General features: G+C 50.5%; 1 protein-coding gene across 1 annotated transcript in view; it reads left to right on the top strand.

Annotated features, from left to right (window-relative positions):
• The window catches only part of gfi1b (growth factor independent 1B transcription repressor), a 37,445-nt gene extending 17,469 nt beyond the window's left edge, over positions 1–19,976 (top strand). Inside the window, exons 4-7 of the mRNA XM_072565678.1 lie at positions 1,230–1,495; positions 6,587–6,724; positions 9,469–9,634; positions 18,639–19,976. Coding sequence (XP_072421779.1) covers positions 1,230–1,495; positions 6,587–6,724; positions 9,469–9,634; positions 18,639–18,820 — 752 coding nt within the window. The 3' untranslated portion in view covers positions 18,821–19,976. The remainder of the gene's footprint in view (positions 1–1,229; positions 1,496–6,586; positions 6,725–9,468; positions 9,635–18,638) is intronic.
• The last annotated feature ends 789 nt before the right edge of the window (positions 19,977–20,765 follow it).

Here is a 20,765-nt window from a genome sequence, read left to right on the forward strand (position 1 = left end):
TTTTCCAGCACCACTCTAATCTAAACTCCACACAGACAGTCGCCACCCCCCCCCCCCCCCCCCCCCCCCCCCCCCCCTCCTGCCGAGGCTGGAATTGAACCTTGGTCCCTGGCGTTGTGGGGCAGTAGTGCTAACCACTGAACCTTGAGCATCCTTGACTCCACCAACTGGTGATACCTTGGAAGGTGGCTATAAAAATGAAAATTGCGCAAGGCAGGATAGGCTGAGCTTGGGCCTGCGGGAGTTTAGAAACTGTACCACCTGATTGTGTGTGTGTTTCGATCGGGTCGCGAGGGATTGTGACAGGGTGCACGTGGACAGTGCGAGAGGCTAGGACGGGAAATTCTTCTAAAATTAAGGAGTCAGCCGTTTCCGATGGTGATTATGTGAAGGTTTTTCCCCAAAAGGGGTCATCAGTCTTTGAAAAGGTGGTGAAAACACAGTCTTTGAAGGCAGAGGTGGGGGGGATTCTTGAGAAGTGAGGGGTAGAGGGAGGAGGTGAGGGGAGGGTGTTGGGAGTAGGCCGGACTCAAGGAATCAGGTTAGTCGCGACGTTATTGAAAGGTGTAGCAGCTCAGAGGGCCCGAACGACCAACTCCTGATTGGTTTGTTCACTGGACTGTGCCTTCAGCTTCTTCGCTCCATTGAGTGGGCCATGTCCACGTTGGTAGCACCCTGGCCTCTGAGCCGCGAGGTTCTGGGTTCAAGTCTCATTCCAGGAATAGTACACCACAGACCAGGCTGACAGCCTGGTGCAGGGCTGAGGCACGGAAGGGTTGGCCTTTCATGTGGCAGGTTAACCTGAGACCCCAGGGGCCCTTCAAGGGGATGTATGAGCTCCCCTGGCACTATAGTGAAGACAAGCAGGGAGGTTACCACCATGAAAATAAACAGACCATCATTACCGTGTTCCTATGGGATCTTGCTGTGTGGAACTTGGCTGCTCTGTTTCCTGCATCACAACAGTCAATGCACTTTAAAAATACCTCATTGGCCGGCAAGTACTTCCTGACATCTTGGAAGATGGCATCAGGAATTGTTTGATTGAATCTAAATGGCTCCCCAGTTGATGTTAGGAGGAGTTTGTGTTGGGAAGATGGGTGTTTGGAAGTGGGGCATTTGGAGGTGAAATCCCAAGGGGGCGTGCCCTCAGGGAGAGGCAGGCTTGGAGTTGCCAGAGGGCCAGTATGTTTGAGGTGTACATTGACTCTAGTTCCTTTCTGTTGCAGAGTCAGCCTCTCTCGCCCCAAGCTCAGCCAGTGATGAAGATTGCATACTGTCCCCAGTCTCCACGCCTGGCTTCCCTTGGGAGCGATTCCAGAATGTGTACGATCTGTGCCACCTCTCCTCCAGCTTCTCCTCCCCTCTCCTGATGGATAAAGCCGATTTGTACGGAGCCCGTGTTTCGGGACCCTTGGAGATTGACCAACCGATCGACTACAGCACCCACTACAGCTCAGCATCCAGCTCCTACAACTGCGTCAAGTGTAACAAGGTAATAGCAGCTGAAGTCACTCCAGGAGAAGGTCCACAATGTTCCAGCTCATTGTTGACAGGTGCACGTCACAGTCTCAGCCTGATTTAGCGAAATGTTGTCTCTGTGGGTAACAGCCTCATTCCATGAATCCATGTCCCACCTCAGGGAGCTGAGTGTGTGACTGAGGATGTGCTGTCCTACTGGAGCTGCTGTCTGTGTTAAACTACCTACTGCCCTCTTCCCTTCATGAGATTTGGGCATTCCTGCAAAGGTCAGCAATTATTGCCCATCCCTAATTGCCCAGAGGGCAGTTAAGAGTCAACCACCACGCTGTGGGTCTGCAGTCACATGTGGCCAGACCAGGTAAGGATGGCAGCTTCCTTCCCTGAAGAACATTACATTGATGATCTTTGTCATGGTTTCTATGACTGAGACCAGCTTTCAATTCCAAATTGAACAGTAATTTAAGTAATAAATACTTAAATTTCAACTGCCCGAATCAAACCCATGTCACAGAATCTTAGAAAACTACAGGAAAAAGGCCCTCCATTGAGTCTGTGCTGGTCAATAACACCTACATAACTATTCTAATCCCATTTGCTAGCACTGAGTGTTGTATGCCTTGGCATCACTGGTGCATATCTAAACCCTTCCTCAATGTGATGAGGGTTCCTCCTTCTCCCACCCTCACAGGCAGTGAGTTCCAGAATCCCACCACTCTCTGGGTGAAAAGATTTTTCTCACATCCCCTCTAAATCTTCTGCCCGTTCCCTTCAGTCTATGCCCGGGGTCACTGATCCCTCTATCAATGGGAAATCTTCCTTCCTGTCTATGCTCCTTATAATGTTATTCACCTCAACCATGTCCCCCCCCTCAATCTCCTCTGCTTTAAGGAAAACAACCCCAGTCTATCCAATCTCTCTTCATCACTGAAACTCTCCAGTCCAGACATCATCCTGATAAATCTCCTCTGTACCCTCTCCAGTGGTATCATATCCCCCCATAATGTGGATTCCAGAATTGCACACAGTACTGTCGCTGAGGCTTAGTCAACATTTTATATAATTCCAGCATCACCTCCCTGCTCTGAAACACTATGCCTCGGCCAATATATGTCTTCGTAACCCATCCCCCATGGGGAAGACAGTAGAGCAACAATGGCAGGAGTTTCTGGGTGTAATTGAGGACACAGTACAGAGGTTCATCCCAAAGAAAGGATGGATATCAAAGGAAGTCAGGAAATGTATCATAGAAAAAGAGAGAGCCTATAAAGTAGCCAAGAGCACTGGGAAATCAGAAGATTGGGAAGGCTACAAAAACAAACAGAGGATAACAAAGAGAGAAATAAGGAAGGAGAGGATCAAATATGAAGGTAGGCTAGCCAGTAATATTAGAAATGATAGTAAAATTTTCTTTCAATACATAAGAAACAAACGAGAGGCAAAAGTAGACATTGGGCTGCTCCAAATTGATGCAGGAAGGCTAGTGATGGGAGATAAGGAAATAGCTGGAGAACTTAATAAATACTTTGTGTCAGTCTTTACAGTGGAAGACATGAGTAATATCCCAACAATTAAGGAGGGTCAAGGGGCAGAGTTGAATATGGTAGCCTTTACAAAAGAGAAATTGCTAGAAAAGCTAAAAGTTCTAAAAATTGATAAATCTCCTGGCCCGGATGGGTTACATCCTAGAGTTCTGAGGGAGGTGGCTAGGGAAATAGCAGAGACGTTGGTTGTAATCTTTCAAGAATCACTCGAGTCAGGGAAAGTCCCAGATGATTGGAAAATCGCTGTTGTCACCCACTTGTTCAAGAAAGGATCAAGACAAAAGATGGAAAATTATAGGCTGATTAGCCTAACCTCTGTTGTAGGTAAAATTCTAGAATCCATCGTTAAGGATGAGATTTCTAAATTGTTGGAAGTGCAGGGTCAGATTAGAACAAGTCGGCATGGATTTAGTAAGGGGAGGTCGTGCCTGACAAACCTGTTAGAATTCTTTGAAGAGCTAACAAGTAGGTTAGACCAGGGAAACCAAGTGGATGTTATCTACCTAGGCTTCCAAAAGGCTTTTGATAAGGTGCCTTATGGGAGGCTGCTGAGTAAGGTGAGGGCCCCTGGTGTTTGAGGTGAGCTACTGGCATGGATTGAGGATTGATGGTCTGACAGAAGGCAGAGAGTTGGGATAAAAGGTTCTTTTTCGGAATGGCAGCTGGTGATAAGTGGTGTCCCGCAGGGTTCAGTGTTGGGGTCGCAGCTGTTCACTTTATATATTAATGATCTGGATGAAGGGACTAGGGGCATTCTGGTGAAGTCTGCCGATGATATGAAGTTAGGTGAACAGTACAGAGGAGGTGGGGAGGCTGCAGAAAGATTTAGACAATTTAGGAGAGTGGTCCAGGAAATGGCTGATGAAACTCAATGTGAGCAAATGCAAGGTCTTGCACTTTGGAAAAAAGAATTCAGGCATGGACTATTTTCCAAACGGTGAGAAAATTCATAAAGCCAAAGTACAAAGGGATCTGGGAGTGCTAGCCCAGGATTCTCTAAAGGTTGACTTGTCGGTTGAGTCCGTGGTTAAGAAAGCAAATGTAATGTTGTCATTTATCTCAAGAGGGTTGGAATGTAAAAAGCAGTGATGTGCTACTGACACTTTATAGGGCTCTAGTTAGGCCCCATTTGGAATACTGTGTCCAGTTTGGGCCCCGCCCCTCAGGAAGGACATACTGGCACTGGAGTGTGTCCAGCGAAGATTCACATGGATGATCCCTGGAATGGTAGGCCTAACATACGATGAATGGCTGAGGATGCTGGGATTGTAGTCATTAGATTTAGACGGTTGAGGGGAGATCTAATAGAAACTTACAAGTTAATGAATGGCTTAGAAAAGGTGGATGCTGGGAAGTTGTTTCCGTCAGGCGGGGAAACTAGGACCTGTGGGCACAGTCTAAGAATTAGAGGGGTCAATTTAGAACAGAAATGAAGAGACATTTCTTCAGCCAGCGAGTGGTGGGCCTGTGGAATTTATTGCCACGGAGCGTAGTGGAGGCTGGGACGTTAAATGTCTTCAAGGCAGAGATTGATAAATTCTTAATCTCGCAAGGAATTAAGGGATACGGGGAGAGTGCGGATAAGTGGAGTTGAAATGCCCATCAGCCATGATTAAATGATGGAGTGGACTTGATGGGCCAAATGGCCTTACTTCCATTCCTATGTCTTATGGACTTAACCACGTTATCCCGCTGTCCTGATATTTTAAGGGACTGGTGGACATGATGAAGGGCTTATACCCGAAACATTGAATCTCCTGCTCCTCTGATGCTACCTGACCTGCTGTGCTTTTCCAGCACCACATTCTCGATTCTGGTGGACACGGGCTCCAAGTTCCCTCTGATCCTCAGTGCCTCCCGGAGTCCTACTGTTGATCATGGATTCCCTTGCCTAGTTGGTCCTGCCCAAGTGCATCACCCTCACACTTACCCAGATTGAATCCCATTGCCACTGATCAGCTCATCTGACCAGCCCGTCTATATCCACCTCTAATCTAAGGCTATCCTCCTCATCGTTCAACACCTTCCCAATTTTCCTACCGTTCACAAACTTACTGATCACCTCACCTTATTCAAGTCAAAATAATTTATATTCACCTCAAACAGCAAGGGCCCCAGCACTGATCCTGTTGGAGCCTCAGTGGACACAGTGGGATACTGTCTGCAGAACATTATTCTGAGCCTGGGTTTGTCATTCTCATGAGCTGACCATTCAGGAGCAGGCGAGTGCTCCCTGATATACTGGTCAATGTTGATCCTTCGACCCACACCCCATAAAGGAGACGTCCTGTCAATGGTGTTAGTGGGATCTTGCTTTGCCCAAAGTGGCAGTTGTGATTGACTCACAGCTGATGATTCACATACACTTTGGCAGGTGTGTCAATGCTTAGGGGTGTCCAGAGATCCTGGACGATCCTAGAGACGGGAACTATTTTTTTAGAAGGTGTCTGTGATTTTTCTTTTTCAAAAGAAAAAAATAAATCCGACCCCATCCGTGGGGATACTGGGATTTCCTTGGTTTGATCACCATCACCGGTGAGACGCAGACTGACACACCTTCCCTCCCTCAGGATATCGGCCTCCATACATACCCCAGGTCACACTGAGAATGAACAAATAAATGAACGAATGAATGAACGAATGAATTGATGAATGGACAAATGAATGAACAAACAAACGAATGAGAGAACAAATGAATGAAGGAACGAATGAATGAACCTAGACCATTACAGCACAGTACAAGCCCTTTGGTCCTTAATGTTGCGCCACCCTGTGAAACAAACCTGAAGCCGACCTAACCTATACTATTCCATTCTCATCCATATGTTTATCCAATGACCATTTAAATGCCCTTAAAGTTGGCGAGTCTACTACTGTTGTAGGCAGTGCATTCCACGTCCCTACTACTCTCTGAGTAAAGAAATTACCTCTGTCATCTGTCCTATATCTATCACCTCTCAATTTGAAGCTATGTTCCCTTGTACTAGCCATTAACATCCAAGGAAAAAGGCTCTCACTGTCCACCCTATCTAAACCTCTGTTTATATTATATATCCCAATTAAGTCACCTCTCAATCTCCTTCTCTCTAATGAAAACAGCCTCAAGTCCCTTAGATTATCCTCCTTAGACCTTCCCTCCATACCAGGCAATAAATCTCAGTAAATCTCCTCTGAACCCTTTCCAGAGCTTCCACATCCTTCCTATAATACGGTGACCAGAACTGTACGCAGTACTTCAATTGCAGCTGCACCAGAGCTTTGTACAGCTGCAGCATGACCTCGTGGCTTTGAAAATCAATCTCTCTATCCATAAAAACTAACAGACCATATGCCTTTTTAACAACCCTATCAAACTGGGTGGCAGCTTTCAAGGATCTCTGTACCTGGCCACCGAGATCTCCCTCATCTACACTACCAAAAATCTTACCATTAGCCCAGCACTCTGTATTCCTGTTACTCCTTCCAAATAAAAGAATGAATGAATGAATGAACAGGTGAATTAATTCCCTGGGGAGGGGCTCTATGTTGAGATCCCTGTATTAATGACCCAATTCCCCAACCAGGTATTCTCCACCGCCCATGGTCTTGAGGTCCATGTCAGGAGGTCACACAGTGGGATTCGACCTTATGCCTGTGAGCTGTGTGGGAAGACGTTTGGTCATGGAGTCAGTCTGGAGCAGCACATGAACATTCACTCACAGGTACCCAGCACCGACTGTGTAACAACATCAAGGATCGGGGGGGCTTCGGGATGAGTAACATCCAAACACACCAGGGTTGGGGAAGAGGGCATAGAGGGGGAGGGGGCTACACACCAGTGAGAGTCAGTCCCTTCAAGAGGGGAAGGGTGACCCCGTACCCCAGTGAGAGTCAGCCCCTTCAGGAGAGGGTGGGGGACCCCGTACCCTAGTGAGAGTCAGTCCCTTCAAGAGGGGAAGGGTGACCCTGTACCCCAGTGAGAGTCAGCCCCTTCAGGAGAGGGTGGGGGATCCCGTACCCTAGTGAGAGTCAGTCCCTTCAAGAGGGGAAGGGTGACCCCGTACCCCAGTGAGAGTCAGCCCCTTCAGGAGAGGGTGGGGGACCCCGTACCCTAGTGAGAGTCAGTCCCTTCAGGAGAGGGAGGGGGACCCCGTACCCCAGTGAGAGTCAGTCCCTTCAGGAGAGGGTGGGGGACCCCGTACCCTAGTGACAATCAGCCCCTTCAGGAGAGGGAGGGGGACCCCGTACCCCAGTGAGAGTCATCCCCTTCAGGAGAGGGTGGGGGACCCCGTACCCCAGTGAGAGTCATCCCCTTCAGGAGAGGGTGGGGGACCCCGTACCCTAGTGAGAGTCAGCCCCTTCAGGAGAGGGAGGGGGACCCCATACCCCAGTGAGAGTCAGCCCCTTCAGGAGAGGGTGGGGGACCCTGTACCCTAGTGAGAGTCAGCCCCTTCAGGAGAGGGAGGGGGACCCCATACACCAGTGAGAGTCAGCCCCTTCAGGAGAGGGAGGGGTAACCCGTACCCCAGTGGGAGTCAGCCTCTTCAGGAGAGGGAGGGGGACCCCATACACCAGTGAGAGTCAGCCCCTTCAGGAGAGGGAGGGGGACCCTGTACCCTAGTGAGAGTCAGCCCCTTCAGGAGAGGGAGGGGGACCCTGTACCCTAGTGAGAGTCAGCCCCTTCAGGAGAGGGAGGGGGACCCCGTACCCCAATGGGAGTCAGCCCCTTCAGGAGAGGGATGGGGACCCTGTACCCCAGTGGGAGTCAGCCTCTTCAGGAGAGGGAGGGGGACCCCGTACCCCAATGGGAGTCAGCCCCTTCAGGAGAGGGAGGGGGACCCCGTACCCCAGTGGGAGTCAGCCTCTTCAGGAGAGGGTGGGGGACCCCGTACCCTAGTGAGAGTCAGTCCCTTCAAGAGGGGAAGGGTGACCCCGTACCCCAGTGAGAGTCAGCCCCTTCAGGAGAGGGAGGGGGACCCCGTACCCCAGTGGGAGTCAACCTCTTCAGGAGAGGGTGGGGGACCCCGTACCCTAGTTGGAGTCAGTCACTTCAAGAGGGGAAGGGTGACCCCGTACCCCAGTGGGAGTCAGCCCTTTCAGGAGAGGGAGGGGGACCCCGTACCCCAGTGGGAGTCAGCCTCTTCAGGAGAGGGAGGGGGACCCCATACCCCAGTGAGAGTCAGCCCCTTCAGGAGAGGGAGGGGGACCCCGTACCCCAGTGGGAGTCAGCCTCTTCAGGAGAGGGTGGGGGACCCCGTACCCTAGTGAGAGTCAGTCCCTTCAAGAGGGGAAGGGTGACCCCGTACCCCAGTGAGAGTCAGCCCCTTCAGGAGAGGGAGGGGGACCCCGTACCCCAGTGGGAGTCAGCCTCTTCAGGAGAGGGTGGGGGACCCCGTACCCTAGTTGGAGTCAGTCACTTCAAGAGGGGAAGGGTGACCCCGTACCCCAGTGGGAGTCAGCCCTTTCAGGAGAGGGAGGGGGACCCCGTACCCCAGTGGGAGTCAGCCTCTTCAGGAGAGGGTGGGGGACCCCGTACCCTAGTTGGAGTCAGTCACTTCAAGAGGGGAAGGGTGACCCCGTACCCCAGTGGGAGTCAGCCCTTTCAGGAGAGGGAGGGGGACCCCGTACCCCAGTGGGAGTCAGCCTCTTCAGGAGAGGGAGGGGGACCCCGTACCCCAGTGGGAGTCAGCCTCTTCAGGAGAGGGTGGGGGACCCCGTACCCTAGTTGGAGTCAGTCACTTCAAGAGGGGAAGGGTGACCCCGTACCCCAGTGGGAGTCAGCCCTTTCAGGAGAGGGAGGGGGACCCCGTACCCCAATGGGAGTCAGCCTCTTCAGGAGAGGGAGGGGGACCCTGTACCCCAGTGGGAGTCAGCCCCTTCAGGAGTGGGAGGGGGACCCTGTACCCCAGTGGGAGTCATCCCCTTCAGGAGAGGGTGGGGGACCCCGTACCCTAGTGAGAGTCAGCCCCTTCAGGAGAGGGAGGGGGACCCCATACCCCAGTGAGAGTCAGCTCCTTCAGGAGAGGGAGGGGGACCCTGTACCCCAGTGGGAGTCAGCCCCTTCAGGAGAGGGTGGGGGACCCTGTACCCCAGTGGGAGTCAGCCCCTTCAGGAGAGGGTGGGGGACCCTGTACCCCAGTGGGAGTCAGCCCTTTCAGGAGAGGGAGGGGGACCCCATACCCCAGTGAGAGTCAGCTCCTTCAGGAGAGGGAGGGGGACCCTGTACCCCAGTGGGAGTCAGCCCTTTCAGGAGAGGGAGGGGGACCCTGTACCCCAGTGAGAGTCAGCTCCTTCAGGAGAGGGAGGGGGACCCTGTACCCCAGTGGGAGTCAGCCTCTTCAGGAGAGGGAGGGGGTTAAATCAGAAAACAGGAATGTGATATTCCCACATGAAGAGGCATCATGATGGATTGGGACAGGATTTTGTTTTGGAGGCTCAGACTCTCTTGTGTTTTACTCTTTTGTAGGAAAGAATCTTTGAATGTAAAATGTGTGGGAAAAGCTTTAAGAGATCATCTACATTGTCCACCCACCTCCTGATCCACTCAGACACCCGGCCGTATCCCTGTCAATACTGTGGGAAACGATTCCACCAGAAATCCGACATGAAGAAACATACATACATCCACACAGGTACGTGGGCAATATACCCCGAACCACACAGGTACGTGGGCAATATACCCCGAACCACACAGGTACGTGGGCAATATACCCCGATCCACACAGGTACGTGGGCAATATACCCTGAACCATACAGGTATGTGGGCAATATACCCCGAACCACACAGGTACGTGGGCAATATACCCCGAACCACACAGGTATGTGGGCAATATAACCTGAACCATACAGGTACGTGGGCAATATACCCCGATCCACACAGGTACGTGGGCAATATACCCTGAACCATACAGATACGTGGGCAATATACACCGAACCACACAGGTACGTGGCCAATATACCCTGAACCACACAGGTACGTGGGCAATATACCCCGAACCACACAGGTACGTGGGCAATATACCCTGAACCATACAGGTATGTGGGCAATATACCCCGAACCACACAGGTATGTGGGCAATATACCCTGAACCATACAGGTATGTGGGCAATATACCCTGAACCACACAGGTATGTGGGCAATATACCCCGAACCACACAGGTACGTGGGCAATATACCCTGAACCATACAGGTACGTGGGCAATATACCCTGAACCATACAGGTATGTGGGCAATATACCCCGAACCACACAGGTACGTGGGCAATATACCCCGAACCATACAGGTACGTGGGCAATATACCCCGAACCATACAGGTACGTGGGCAATATACCCTGAACCATACAGGTACGTGGGCAATATACCCTGAACCATACAGGTACGTGGGCAATATACCCCGAACCATACAGGTACGTGGGCAATATACCCTGATCCACACAGGTACGTGGGCAATATACCCCGAACCACACAGGTACGTGGGCAATATACCCCGAACCACACAGGTACGTGGGCAATATACCCCGAACCACACAGGTACGTGGGCAATATACCCCGAACCATACAGGTATGTGGGCAATATACCCCGAACCACACAGGTACGTGGGCAATATACCCCGAACCACACAGGTACGTGGGTAATATACCCCGAACCATACAGGTTCGTGGGCAATATACCCCGAACCACACAGGTACGTGGGCAATATATCCCGAACCACACAGGTGCATGGGCAATATACCCCGATCCACACAGGTACGTGAGCAATATACCCCGAACCACACAGGTATGTGGGCAATATACCCCGAACCACACAGGTACGTGGGCAATATACCCCGAACCACACAGGTACGTGGGCAATATACCCCGAACCACACAGGTACGTGGGCAATATACCCCGAACCACACAGGTATGTGGGCAATATAACCTGAACCATACAGGTACGTGGGCAATATACCCCGATCCACACAGGTACGTGGGCAATATACCCCGAACCATACAGGTACGTGGGCAATATACCCCGAACCACACAGGTACGTGGGCAATATACCCCGAACCACACAGGTACGTGGGCAATATACCCCGAACCACACAGGTACGTGGGCAATATACCCCGAACCATACAGGCACATGGGCAATATACCCCGATCCACACAGGTACGTGGGCAATATACCCCGAACCATACAGGCACATGGGCAATATACCCTGATCCACACAGGTACATGGGCAATATACCCCAAACCACACAGGTACGTTGGCAATATACCCCGATCCATACAGGTACGTAGGCAATATACCCCGATCCACACAGGTACGTGGGCAATATACCCCGAACCACACAGGTATGTGGGCAATATACCCTGATTCACATAGGTACGTGCTGAAAATGTGTTGCTGGAAAAGCCCAGCAGGTCAGGCAGCATCCAAGGAGCAGGAGAATCGACGTTTCAGGCATGAACCCTTCTTCAGGAATGAGGAAAGTGTGCCAAGCAGGCTAAGATAAAAGGTAGGGAGGAGGGACTTGGGGGAGGGGCGTTGGAAACGCGATAGGTGGAAGGAGGTTAAGGTGAGGGTGATAGGCCGGAGTGGGGGGTGGGGGCGGAGAGGTCAGGAAGAAGATTGCAGGTTAGAAAGGTGGTGCTTAGTTTGAGGGTTGGGACTAAGACAAGGTGGAGGGAGGGGAAATGAGGAAATTGGAGAAATCTGAGTTCATCCCTTGTGGTTGGAGGGTTCCTATGCGGAAGATGAGGTGCTCTTCCTCCAGCCGTCGTATTGCTATGGTCTGGCGATGGAGGAGTCCAAGGACCTGCACGTCCTTAGTGGAGTGGGAGGGGGAGTTGAAGTGTTGAGCCACAGGGTGGTTGGGTTGGTTGGTCCGGGTGTCCCAGAGGTGTTCTCTGAAACGTTCCGCAAGTAGGTGGCCTGTCTCCCCAATATAGAGGAGGCCACATCTGTTGCAGCGGATGCAGTAAATGATGTGTGTGGAGGTGCAGGTGAATTTGTGGTGGATATGGAAGGATCCCTTGGGGCCTTGGAGGGAAGTAAGGGGGGAGGTGTGGGCACAAGTTTTGCATTTCTTGCGGTTGCAGGGGAAGGTGCCGGGAGTGGAGGTTGGGTTGGTGGGGGGTGTGGACCTGACGAGGGAGTCACGGAGGGAGTGGTCTTTTCGGAACGCTGATAGGGGAGGGGAGGGAAATATATCCCTGGTGGTGAGGTCCGTTTGGAGGTGGCGGAAATGACGACGGGTGATACGATGTATATGGAGGTTGGTGGGGTGGTAGGTGAGGACCAGTGGGGTTCTGTCCTGGTGGCGATTGGAGGGTCGGGGCTCAAGGGCGGAGGAGCAGGAAGTGGAGGAGATGCGGTGGAGGGCATCGTCGATCACGTCTGGGGGGAAATGGCGGTCTTTGAAGGAGGAGGCCATCTGGGTTGTACAGTTTTGGAACTGGTCCTCCTGGGAGCAGATGCGGCGGAGACAAAGGAATTGGGAATATGGGATGGCGTTTTTACAGGGGGCAGGGTGGGAGGAGGTGTAGTCTAGGTAGCTGTTGGAGTCGGTTGGTTTATAGTAAATGTCCGTGTTGAGTTGGTCCCCGAGATAGAAATGGAGAGGTCTAGGAAGGGGAGGGAAGAGTCTGAGACAGTCCAGGTAAATTTGAGGTCGGGGTGGAAGGTGTTGGTAAAGTGGATGAACTGTTCAACCTCCTCATGGGAGCACGAGGCAGCACCGATACAGTCATCGATGTAGCGGAGGAAAAGGTGGGGGGTGGTGCCAGTGTAGCTGCGGAAGATGGACTGTTCCACATATCCTACGAAGAGGCAGGCATAGCTGGGGCCCATGCAGGTGCCCATGGCTACTTCTTTGGTTTGGAGGAAGTGGGAGGATTGGAAAGAGAAGTTGTTCAGAGTGAGGACCAATTCAGTCAGTCGAAGGAGGGTGTCAGTGGAAGGGTACTGGTTGGTACGGCGGGAAAGGAAGAAGCGGAAGGCTTTGAGTCCTTCGTGATGGGGGATGGAGGTGTACAGGGACTGGATGTCCATGGTGAAGATAAGGCGTTGGGGACCGGGGAAGCAAAAATCATGGAGGAGGTGGAGTGCGTGGGTGGTGTCCCGAACGTAGGTGGGGAGTACTTGGACTAAGGGGGACAGGACCATGTCGAGGTATGCAGAGATGAGTTCGGTGGGGCAGGAGCAGGCTGAGACAATGGGTCGGCCGGGGCAGGCAGGTTTGTGGATTTTGGGCAGGAGGTAGAAACGGGCGGTGCGGGGTTGTGGGACTATGAGGTTGGAGGTGGTGGATGGGAGATTCCGGCTCCTCTGCCTTTGAGCCCCACCCCTCCAATCGCTACCAGGACAGAACCCCACTGGTCCTCACCTACCACCCCACCAACCTCCATATACATCGTATCATCCGTCGTCATTTCCGCCACCTCCAAACAGACTCCACCACTAGGGACATATTTCCCTCCCCTCCCCTATCAGCGTTGCGAAAAGACCACTCCCTCCGTGACTCCCTCGTCAGGTCCACACCCCCCACCAACCCAACCTCCACTCCCGGCACCTTCCCCTGCAACCGCAAGAAATGCAAAACTTGCGCCCACCCCTTCCCCCTTACTTCCCTCCAAGGCCCCAAGGGATCCTTCCATATCCGCCACAAATTCACCTGCACCTCCACACACACCATTTACTGCATCCGCTGCACCCGATGTGGCCTCCTCTTGGGGAGACAGCCGCCTACTTGCGGAACGTTTCAGAGAACACCTCTGGGACACCCGGACCAACCAACCCAACCGCCCCGTGGCTGAACACTTTAACTCCCCTTCCCACTCCACCAAGGACATGCAGGTCCTTGGACTCCTCCATCATCAGACCATGGCAACACGACGGTTGGAGGAAGAGCACCTCATCTTCCGCATAGGAACCCTCCAACCACAAGGGATGAACTCAGATTTCTCCAGTTTCCTCATTTCCCCTCCCTCCACCTTGTCTCAGTCCCAACCCTCGAACTCAGCACCACCTTCCTAACCTGCAATCTTCTTCTTGACCTCTCCGTTCCCACCCCCCACTCCGGCCTATCACCCTCACCTTAACCTCCTTCCACCTATCGCGTTTCCAACGCCCCTCCCCCAAGTCCCTCCTCCCTACCTTTTATCTTAGCCTGCTTGGCACACTTTCCTCATTCCTGAAGAAGGGCTCATGCCCGAAATGTCGATTCTCCTGTTCCTTGGATGCTGCCTGACCTGCTGGGCTTTTCCAGCAACACATTTTCAGCTCTGATCTCCAGCACCTGCAGTCCTCACTTTCTCCTTCCACACAGGTACGTGGGCAATATACCCTGAACCACACAGGTACTTGGGCAATATACCCCCATCCACACAGGTACGTGGGCAATATACCCCCATCCACACAGGTACGTGGGCAATATACCCCGAACCATACAGGTACGTAGGCAATATACCCTGATCCACACAGGTACATGGGCAATATACCCCCATCCACACAGGTACGTGGGCAATATACCCCCATCCACACATGTACACGAGCAATATACCCCATCCACACAGGTACGTAGGCAATATACCCCCTTCCACACAGGTACGTGGGCAATATACCCCATCCACACAGGTACGTGGGCAATATACCCCCATCCACACAGGTACGTGGGCAACATACCCCATCTACACATATACACAGGCAATATACCCCCATACACACACTACACAGGCAATATAACCCCATCCACAGATGTACACAAGCAATATACCCCATCCACACAGGTACGTAGGCAATATACCCCCTTCCACACAGGTACGTGGGCAATATACCCCATCCACACAGGTACGTGGGCAATATACCCCCATCCACACAGGTACGTGGGCAATATACCCCATCTACACATATACACAGGCAATATACCACCATACACACACTACACAGGCAATATAACCCCATCCACACATGTACACGAGCAATATGCCCCTTCCACACAGGTACGTGGGCAATATACCCCCATCCACACAGGTACGTGAGCAATATACCCCCATCCACACAGGTACGTGGGCAATATACCCCATCTACACATATACACAAGCAATATACCCCCATACACACCCTACACAGGCAATATAACCCCATCCACACATGTACACGAGCAATATACCCCTTCCACACAGGTACGTGGGCAATATACCACCATACACACACCACACAGGCAATATACCCCCTTCCACACAGGTACGTGGGCATTATACCCCATCTACACATATACACAGGCAATATACCCCCATACACACACTACACAGGCAATATAACCCCATCCACACATGTACACGAGCAATATACCCCATCCACACAGGTACATGGGCAATATACCCCCATCCACACAGGTACGTGGGCAATATACCCCATCTACACATATACACAGGCAATATACCACCATACACACACTACACAGGCAATATAACCCCATCCACACATGTACACGAGCAATATGCCCCTTCCACACAGGTACGTGGGCAATATACCCCCATCCACACAGGTACGTGGGCAATATACCCCCATCCACACAGGTACGTGGGCAATATACCCCATCTACACATATACACAGGCAATATACCACCATACACACACTACACAGGCAATATAACCCCATCCACACATGTACACGAGCAATATGCCCCTTCCACACAGGTACATGGGCAATATACCCCCATCCACACAGGTACGTGGGCAATATACCCCCATCCACACAGGTACGTGGGCAATATACCCCATCTACACATATACACAGGCAATATACCCCCATACACACACTACACAGGCAATATAACCCCATCCACACATGTACAGAGCAATATACCCCATCCACACAGATATGTAGGCAATATACCCCCATCCACACAGGTACGTGGACAATATACCCCCATCCACACAGGTATGTGGGCAATATACACCCATCCACACAGGTATGCAGAGTCTATCCCCATGCACAGTTATGCAGGGAAATACCTGCAGTTAGACCCGATTTCTCTGGGTAAAGTGAAGACTGAGAGTAAATAAACTCTTTCACTTGTATAGCAACCTTCCTGAGCTGTAGCTTTGGAGCTGATTGTAATATTATGTTTAAACACAGTCCCTCCTGTAATGTCAGAATCATAGCAATCTGTTAAACGCCAAGCTGATGGTAAATTTGGTCTGAAATATTGATGACACACGTGATTCCGGAAGTCAGCAGACGAATGCTTGCCTGAACATCAGCTCCCCTTGCTCACCTTGGTACCACCTGTAGCTCAGACACAGATTCTCTTCACCTGTTGGTTGTTTAGGACCTCCTGTGAGTGAACTGGGAGTGTCCCTAACTCTGGTCAAGGAGGCCTGGATTCAAGTCCTACTTGATCCAGAGGTGTGTAATAACATCACTGAGCAGAGGAATAGGAAAATATCTCACTAAAGATAGTGGTGTCCAGTCACTTGAGCTCAGAACTAGAGCCTGACACAGCAAGTGCTGAAGGAGTGCTGTGTATTTCAGTTGTATGCAGGTATTGGACATTATCATGTGTGACCTCGTCAATAAAGAAAGACTGAAACAGGTTATATGGGATTTTTGTGGCTGCACATTCAAAAAATACATCTCTGTAAATAAATGTTTATGAAGGTAAAACAGATGGATTCAATCTTAAACTCCTCGCCTGACTCACAGCAATTAATCTCCACTTTGAAATGACAGTTTAAAGATTGGCCCTGTTTACCCTCTGACATCAGTGTCAATAATCTCTTGGCTGCTACCTCAACGAAGAACAAGGAAGTTGACCTCAATTCAAACAGGAGTAGGCCATTCGGCCTTCGACTCTAGCCCACTAATCAATCAGATCATGGTGGATCTAATGTTAAACTCACTCTATATTCCTGTATATCCCTGATAATCAGACAGTCACATGGATTTATCATACAGTAAAAGGCCCTTTGGCCCATTGGGTCTGTGCCAGTCAATAATAACCCCCTAACTATTGTAATCACATTTCCCAGCACTTGGCCCATAGCCTGGGCATCGCAAATGCACATCGAAATCCTTCTTCAATGTGATGAGGATTTCAGCCCCTCCATCCTCACAGGCAACGAGTTCCAGATTCCCCACCACCCTCTATGAGTGTCGGATGGAGTTTAATTTAGATAAATGTGAGGTGCTGCATTTTGTAAAGGCAAATCAGGACAGGATTTATACATGTTATGGTAAAGTCCTGGGCAATGTTGCTGAACAAAGAGACCTTGGAGTGCAGGATCATACTTGCTTGTAAATGGAGTCTCAGGTAGATAGGATACTAAGGTGCCATTTGGTATGCTTTCCTTTATTGGTCAAAACATTGAGTTTCAGAGTTGGGAGGTCATTTTGTGGCTGTACAGGACATTGGTTAGGCAATTAGTGGAATACGGTGTGCAATTCTGATCTCCCCACTACAGGAAAGATGTTGTGAAACTTGAAAGGGCTCAGAAACAATTTCCAAAGATGTTGCCAGATTTGGAGGATTTGAGCTACAGGGAGAGGCTGAACAGGCTGGGGCTGTTTTCCCTGGAACGTCGGAGGCTGAGGGATGACCTTATAGAGGTTTATAAAGTCATGAGGGGCATGGATTGGGTAAACAGACAAAATCTCTTCACTGGGGTGGGGAAGTCCAGAACTAGTGGGCATAGGTTTAAGGTAAGAGGGGAAAATTTTTAAAGTGATACGCAGAGACTGGTGCGTGTATGGAATGAGCTTCCAGAGGAAGTGGAGGAGGCTGGTACAATTACAGCATTTAAAAGGCATCTGGATGGGTCTATGATAGGAAGCTGGTTATGAGCCAAATGCTGGCAAATGGGACTAGATTGGGTTGGGATAACTGGTCGGCATGGACGAGTTGACCGAAGGGTCTGCTTCCATGCTGTACATCTCTATGATTCTATGCTAACCTTTGGCATTGCAGGAATTAAACCCACATTGTTGGGGCCACTCTGTATTAGGAACCAGCTGTCTGGCCAATTGAGTAAACTGAACCCCTTTAACCTATCTAGCCTTTACTTGTGAGGTCATCTTGATGTCCTGGCTCCAATACACATCTCTTAAGCAAGGTTAATCAAGGATATTATCTGGTCATTGTTTCATGGATGTTTGTGGGATCTACCTGTGCACAAAATGGCGGTGGTGTTCCTATATTGAAACAAAGGCTGTGTCTCAAAGAATTGTATTGGTGGCACTCTGGCTCCGTGGTTAGCACTGCTGCCTCACAGCTCCAGGGACTCAGGTTCGATTCCACCCTCGGGTGACTGTCTGTGTGGAGTTTGCACATTCTCCCCGTGTCTGTGTGGGTTTCCTCCAACAGTCCAAAGATGTGCAGGTTAGGGTGGATTGGCCATGGGAAATTGCCCATAGTGTTCAGAGCTGTGTAGACTTGGTGGATTGGCTGTGGGAAATGTCGGGGTTAAGGGGAGAGGGTGAGGGGGGGGTGGGATGCTCTTCAGAGGGTTGGTGTGAACGCGATGGGCTTAATAGCCTGCCTCCACACTGCAGGGATGTAACTGGCTGTGAAGTGTATCGGGAGGCCGTGAGGAGAGAGTCTGAGCTCGGTTTGTTTCACTCGGGGTTTTTCTGGTTTGTTTATTTCCAGGAGAGAAGCCTCACAAGTGCCAGGTGTGTGGAAAATCCTTCAGCCAAAGCTCCAACCTCATCACCCACAGCCGCAAGCATTCAGGCTTCAAACCTTTTGGCTGTGAACTCTGCACCAAAGGTTTTCAGCGCAAGGTGGATCTCCGGCGTCATCGGGAGACCCAGCATGGGATGAAGGTGTAGGAGCGAGCAGACATCCTGCATGGTTTGGAGTGGGTGAACGTACAGTCAACTGGCCATGCCCTTTGGAATGTTCTGGAGAGCCACTCTGTTTCAGGGCATTTAGGGGTTTGGCCACAAATACTGGAACATCTGATCCCTCTGCGCTGTCGCCCATTCTCACCTTCGCTGTCATTACTCCAGAGGTGGTCTGTGTGATTCCGGAGTTAATGTCAATGTCATAGAGTCTTAGAGATGTACAGCACGGAAACAGACCCTTCAGTCCAACTCATTCATTATGACCAGATATCTGAAATAAATCTAGTCCCATTTGCCAGCACTTGACCCACATCCCTCTAAACCCTTCCTATCATCCTTGATTATCCGAAAGTCAATTATCCAAATAAGTCTGCAAGGTGCCAATGCTTGGTTAAACTGTGTTATCTGGCATCCGATTATCCGAACATTCGATTATCTTAACAAAATACTCTCTGTCGTTCGGACAATCAAGGCTCCTCTGTACCCATCCAGATGCCTTTTAAATGTTGCAATTGTACCAGCCTCTATCACTTCCTCTGGCAGCTCATTCCATACACGCACCACCCTCTGCGTGAAAAAGATGCCCCTTAAGTCCTTTTCAAATCTTCCCCTCGCCACCCTAAATCTATGCCGTCTAGTTCTGGACTCCCCGACTCCAGGAAAAAGTCATTGTCTATTCACCATATCCAAGCCCCTCATGATTTTATAATCCTCTATAAGGTCACCCTTCAGCCTCTGACGCTCCAGGGAAAACAGCCCCCGGCCTGTTCAGCCTCTCCCTATAGTTTAAACCCTCCAACTCTCCCAACATTGTTGTAAATCTTAACTGAACCCTTTCAAGTTTCACAACATCCTTCTGATAGGATGGAGACCAGAATTGCACGCAAAATTCCAAAAGTGGCCTAAGCAATGTCATCAGGAAGCCCCTGTTACCACCAAAATGGAGCAGGCTCATCACTCTCAGGCTATCACCCTCCTCTCTAACCTTACAACCTCTGTCAGCGCCTAAAATCCTTCAACAACTCCACAATTAGCGAGTTTTGAGAAGATTTGTAGCTCAGGTTGAGGTTCTGGATGTAGGTTTGCTCGCTGAGCTGGAAGGTTCATTTCCAAATGTTTCGTCACCATACGAGGGAACATCTTCAGTTGGCCTCAGGCGAAGATGTTACCTAGTAGGGTGACGAAACGTCTGGAAATGAACCTTCCAGCTCAGCGAGCAAACCTACATCCAAAGCTCCACAATTCTACGTTCTGACCTCTCATGTATCACACAGTCTCTTTGCTCCCTCAGTGGTGTTGACCTTAAACTTTGCAATTTTCTCCTGCAACTTCTTCACCTGTCTCTCTCTACTCCTAAGACAATTCCCAAGAATCTACCTCTTCGTCCATGGACTAAGTTTGTGGTAAGCCATGCTATTCGCCTCTTTTTTAAAATTTGCTCAGTGTCAATGTTTCTCTTTAAGATGCTACATAAATGCAAGTTGTTGTTGCTGCTAATGAACTTAAGTCAAACCAATCCTGCAGGTGCTGAGTTCGGAAGCAGTTATTTTTGACTTGAAATGTTCATTCTGTTTCTCTCTCTCCAGATGCTGCCAGACCTGCTGGGCTTTTCCAGCATTTTCTGATTTTATTTTCAATCTCCAACATCTGCAGCGATAGAATTATGTGGCTCTCTCTTTGGTGCGGAGGGACAGTGTGACCCCAGTGCTGCGGGGTTTGTGGAGGGGCGGTGTGAATTAGTTGGGGGTTCCTGCTCTCTGACACCGTCCCATGTGCTGCACGACCTGAACATTGATGGAAGGGCAAGGACAGAAAACAGAATTATTTAGAGAACGTGACTAACCTTTGTAATAAAAGCAAATTACTGCAGATGCTGGAATCTGAAACCAACAGAGGAAATGCATTCACTAATAAATCCACTAATTTTCAC

The sequence above is a fragment of the Chiloscyllium punctatum genome, chromosome 49 (genome assembly GCF_047496795.1).
Source record: "Chiloscyllium punctatum isolate Juve2018m chromosome 49, sChiPun1.3, whole genome shotgun sequence".
Lineage (NCBI taxonomy): Eukaryota > Metazoa > Chordata > Chondrichthyes > Orectolobiformes > Hemiscylliidae > Chiloscyllium > Chiloscyllium punctatum.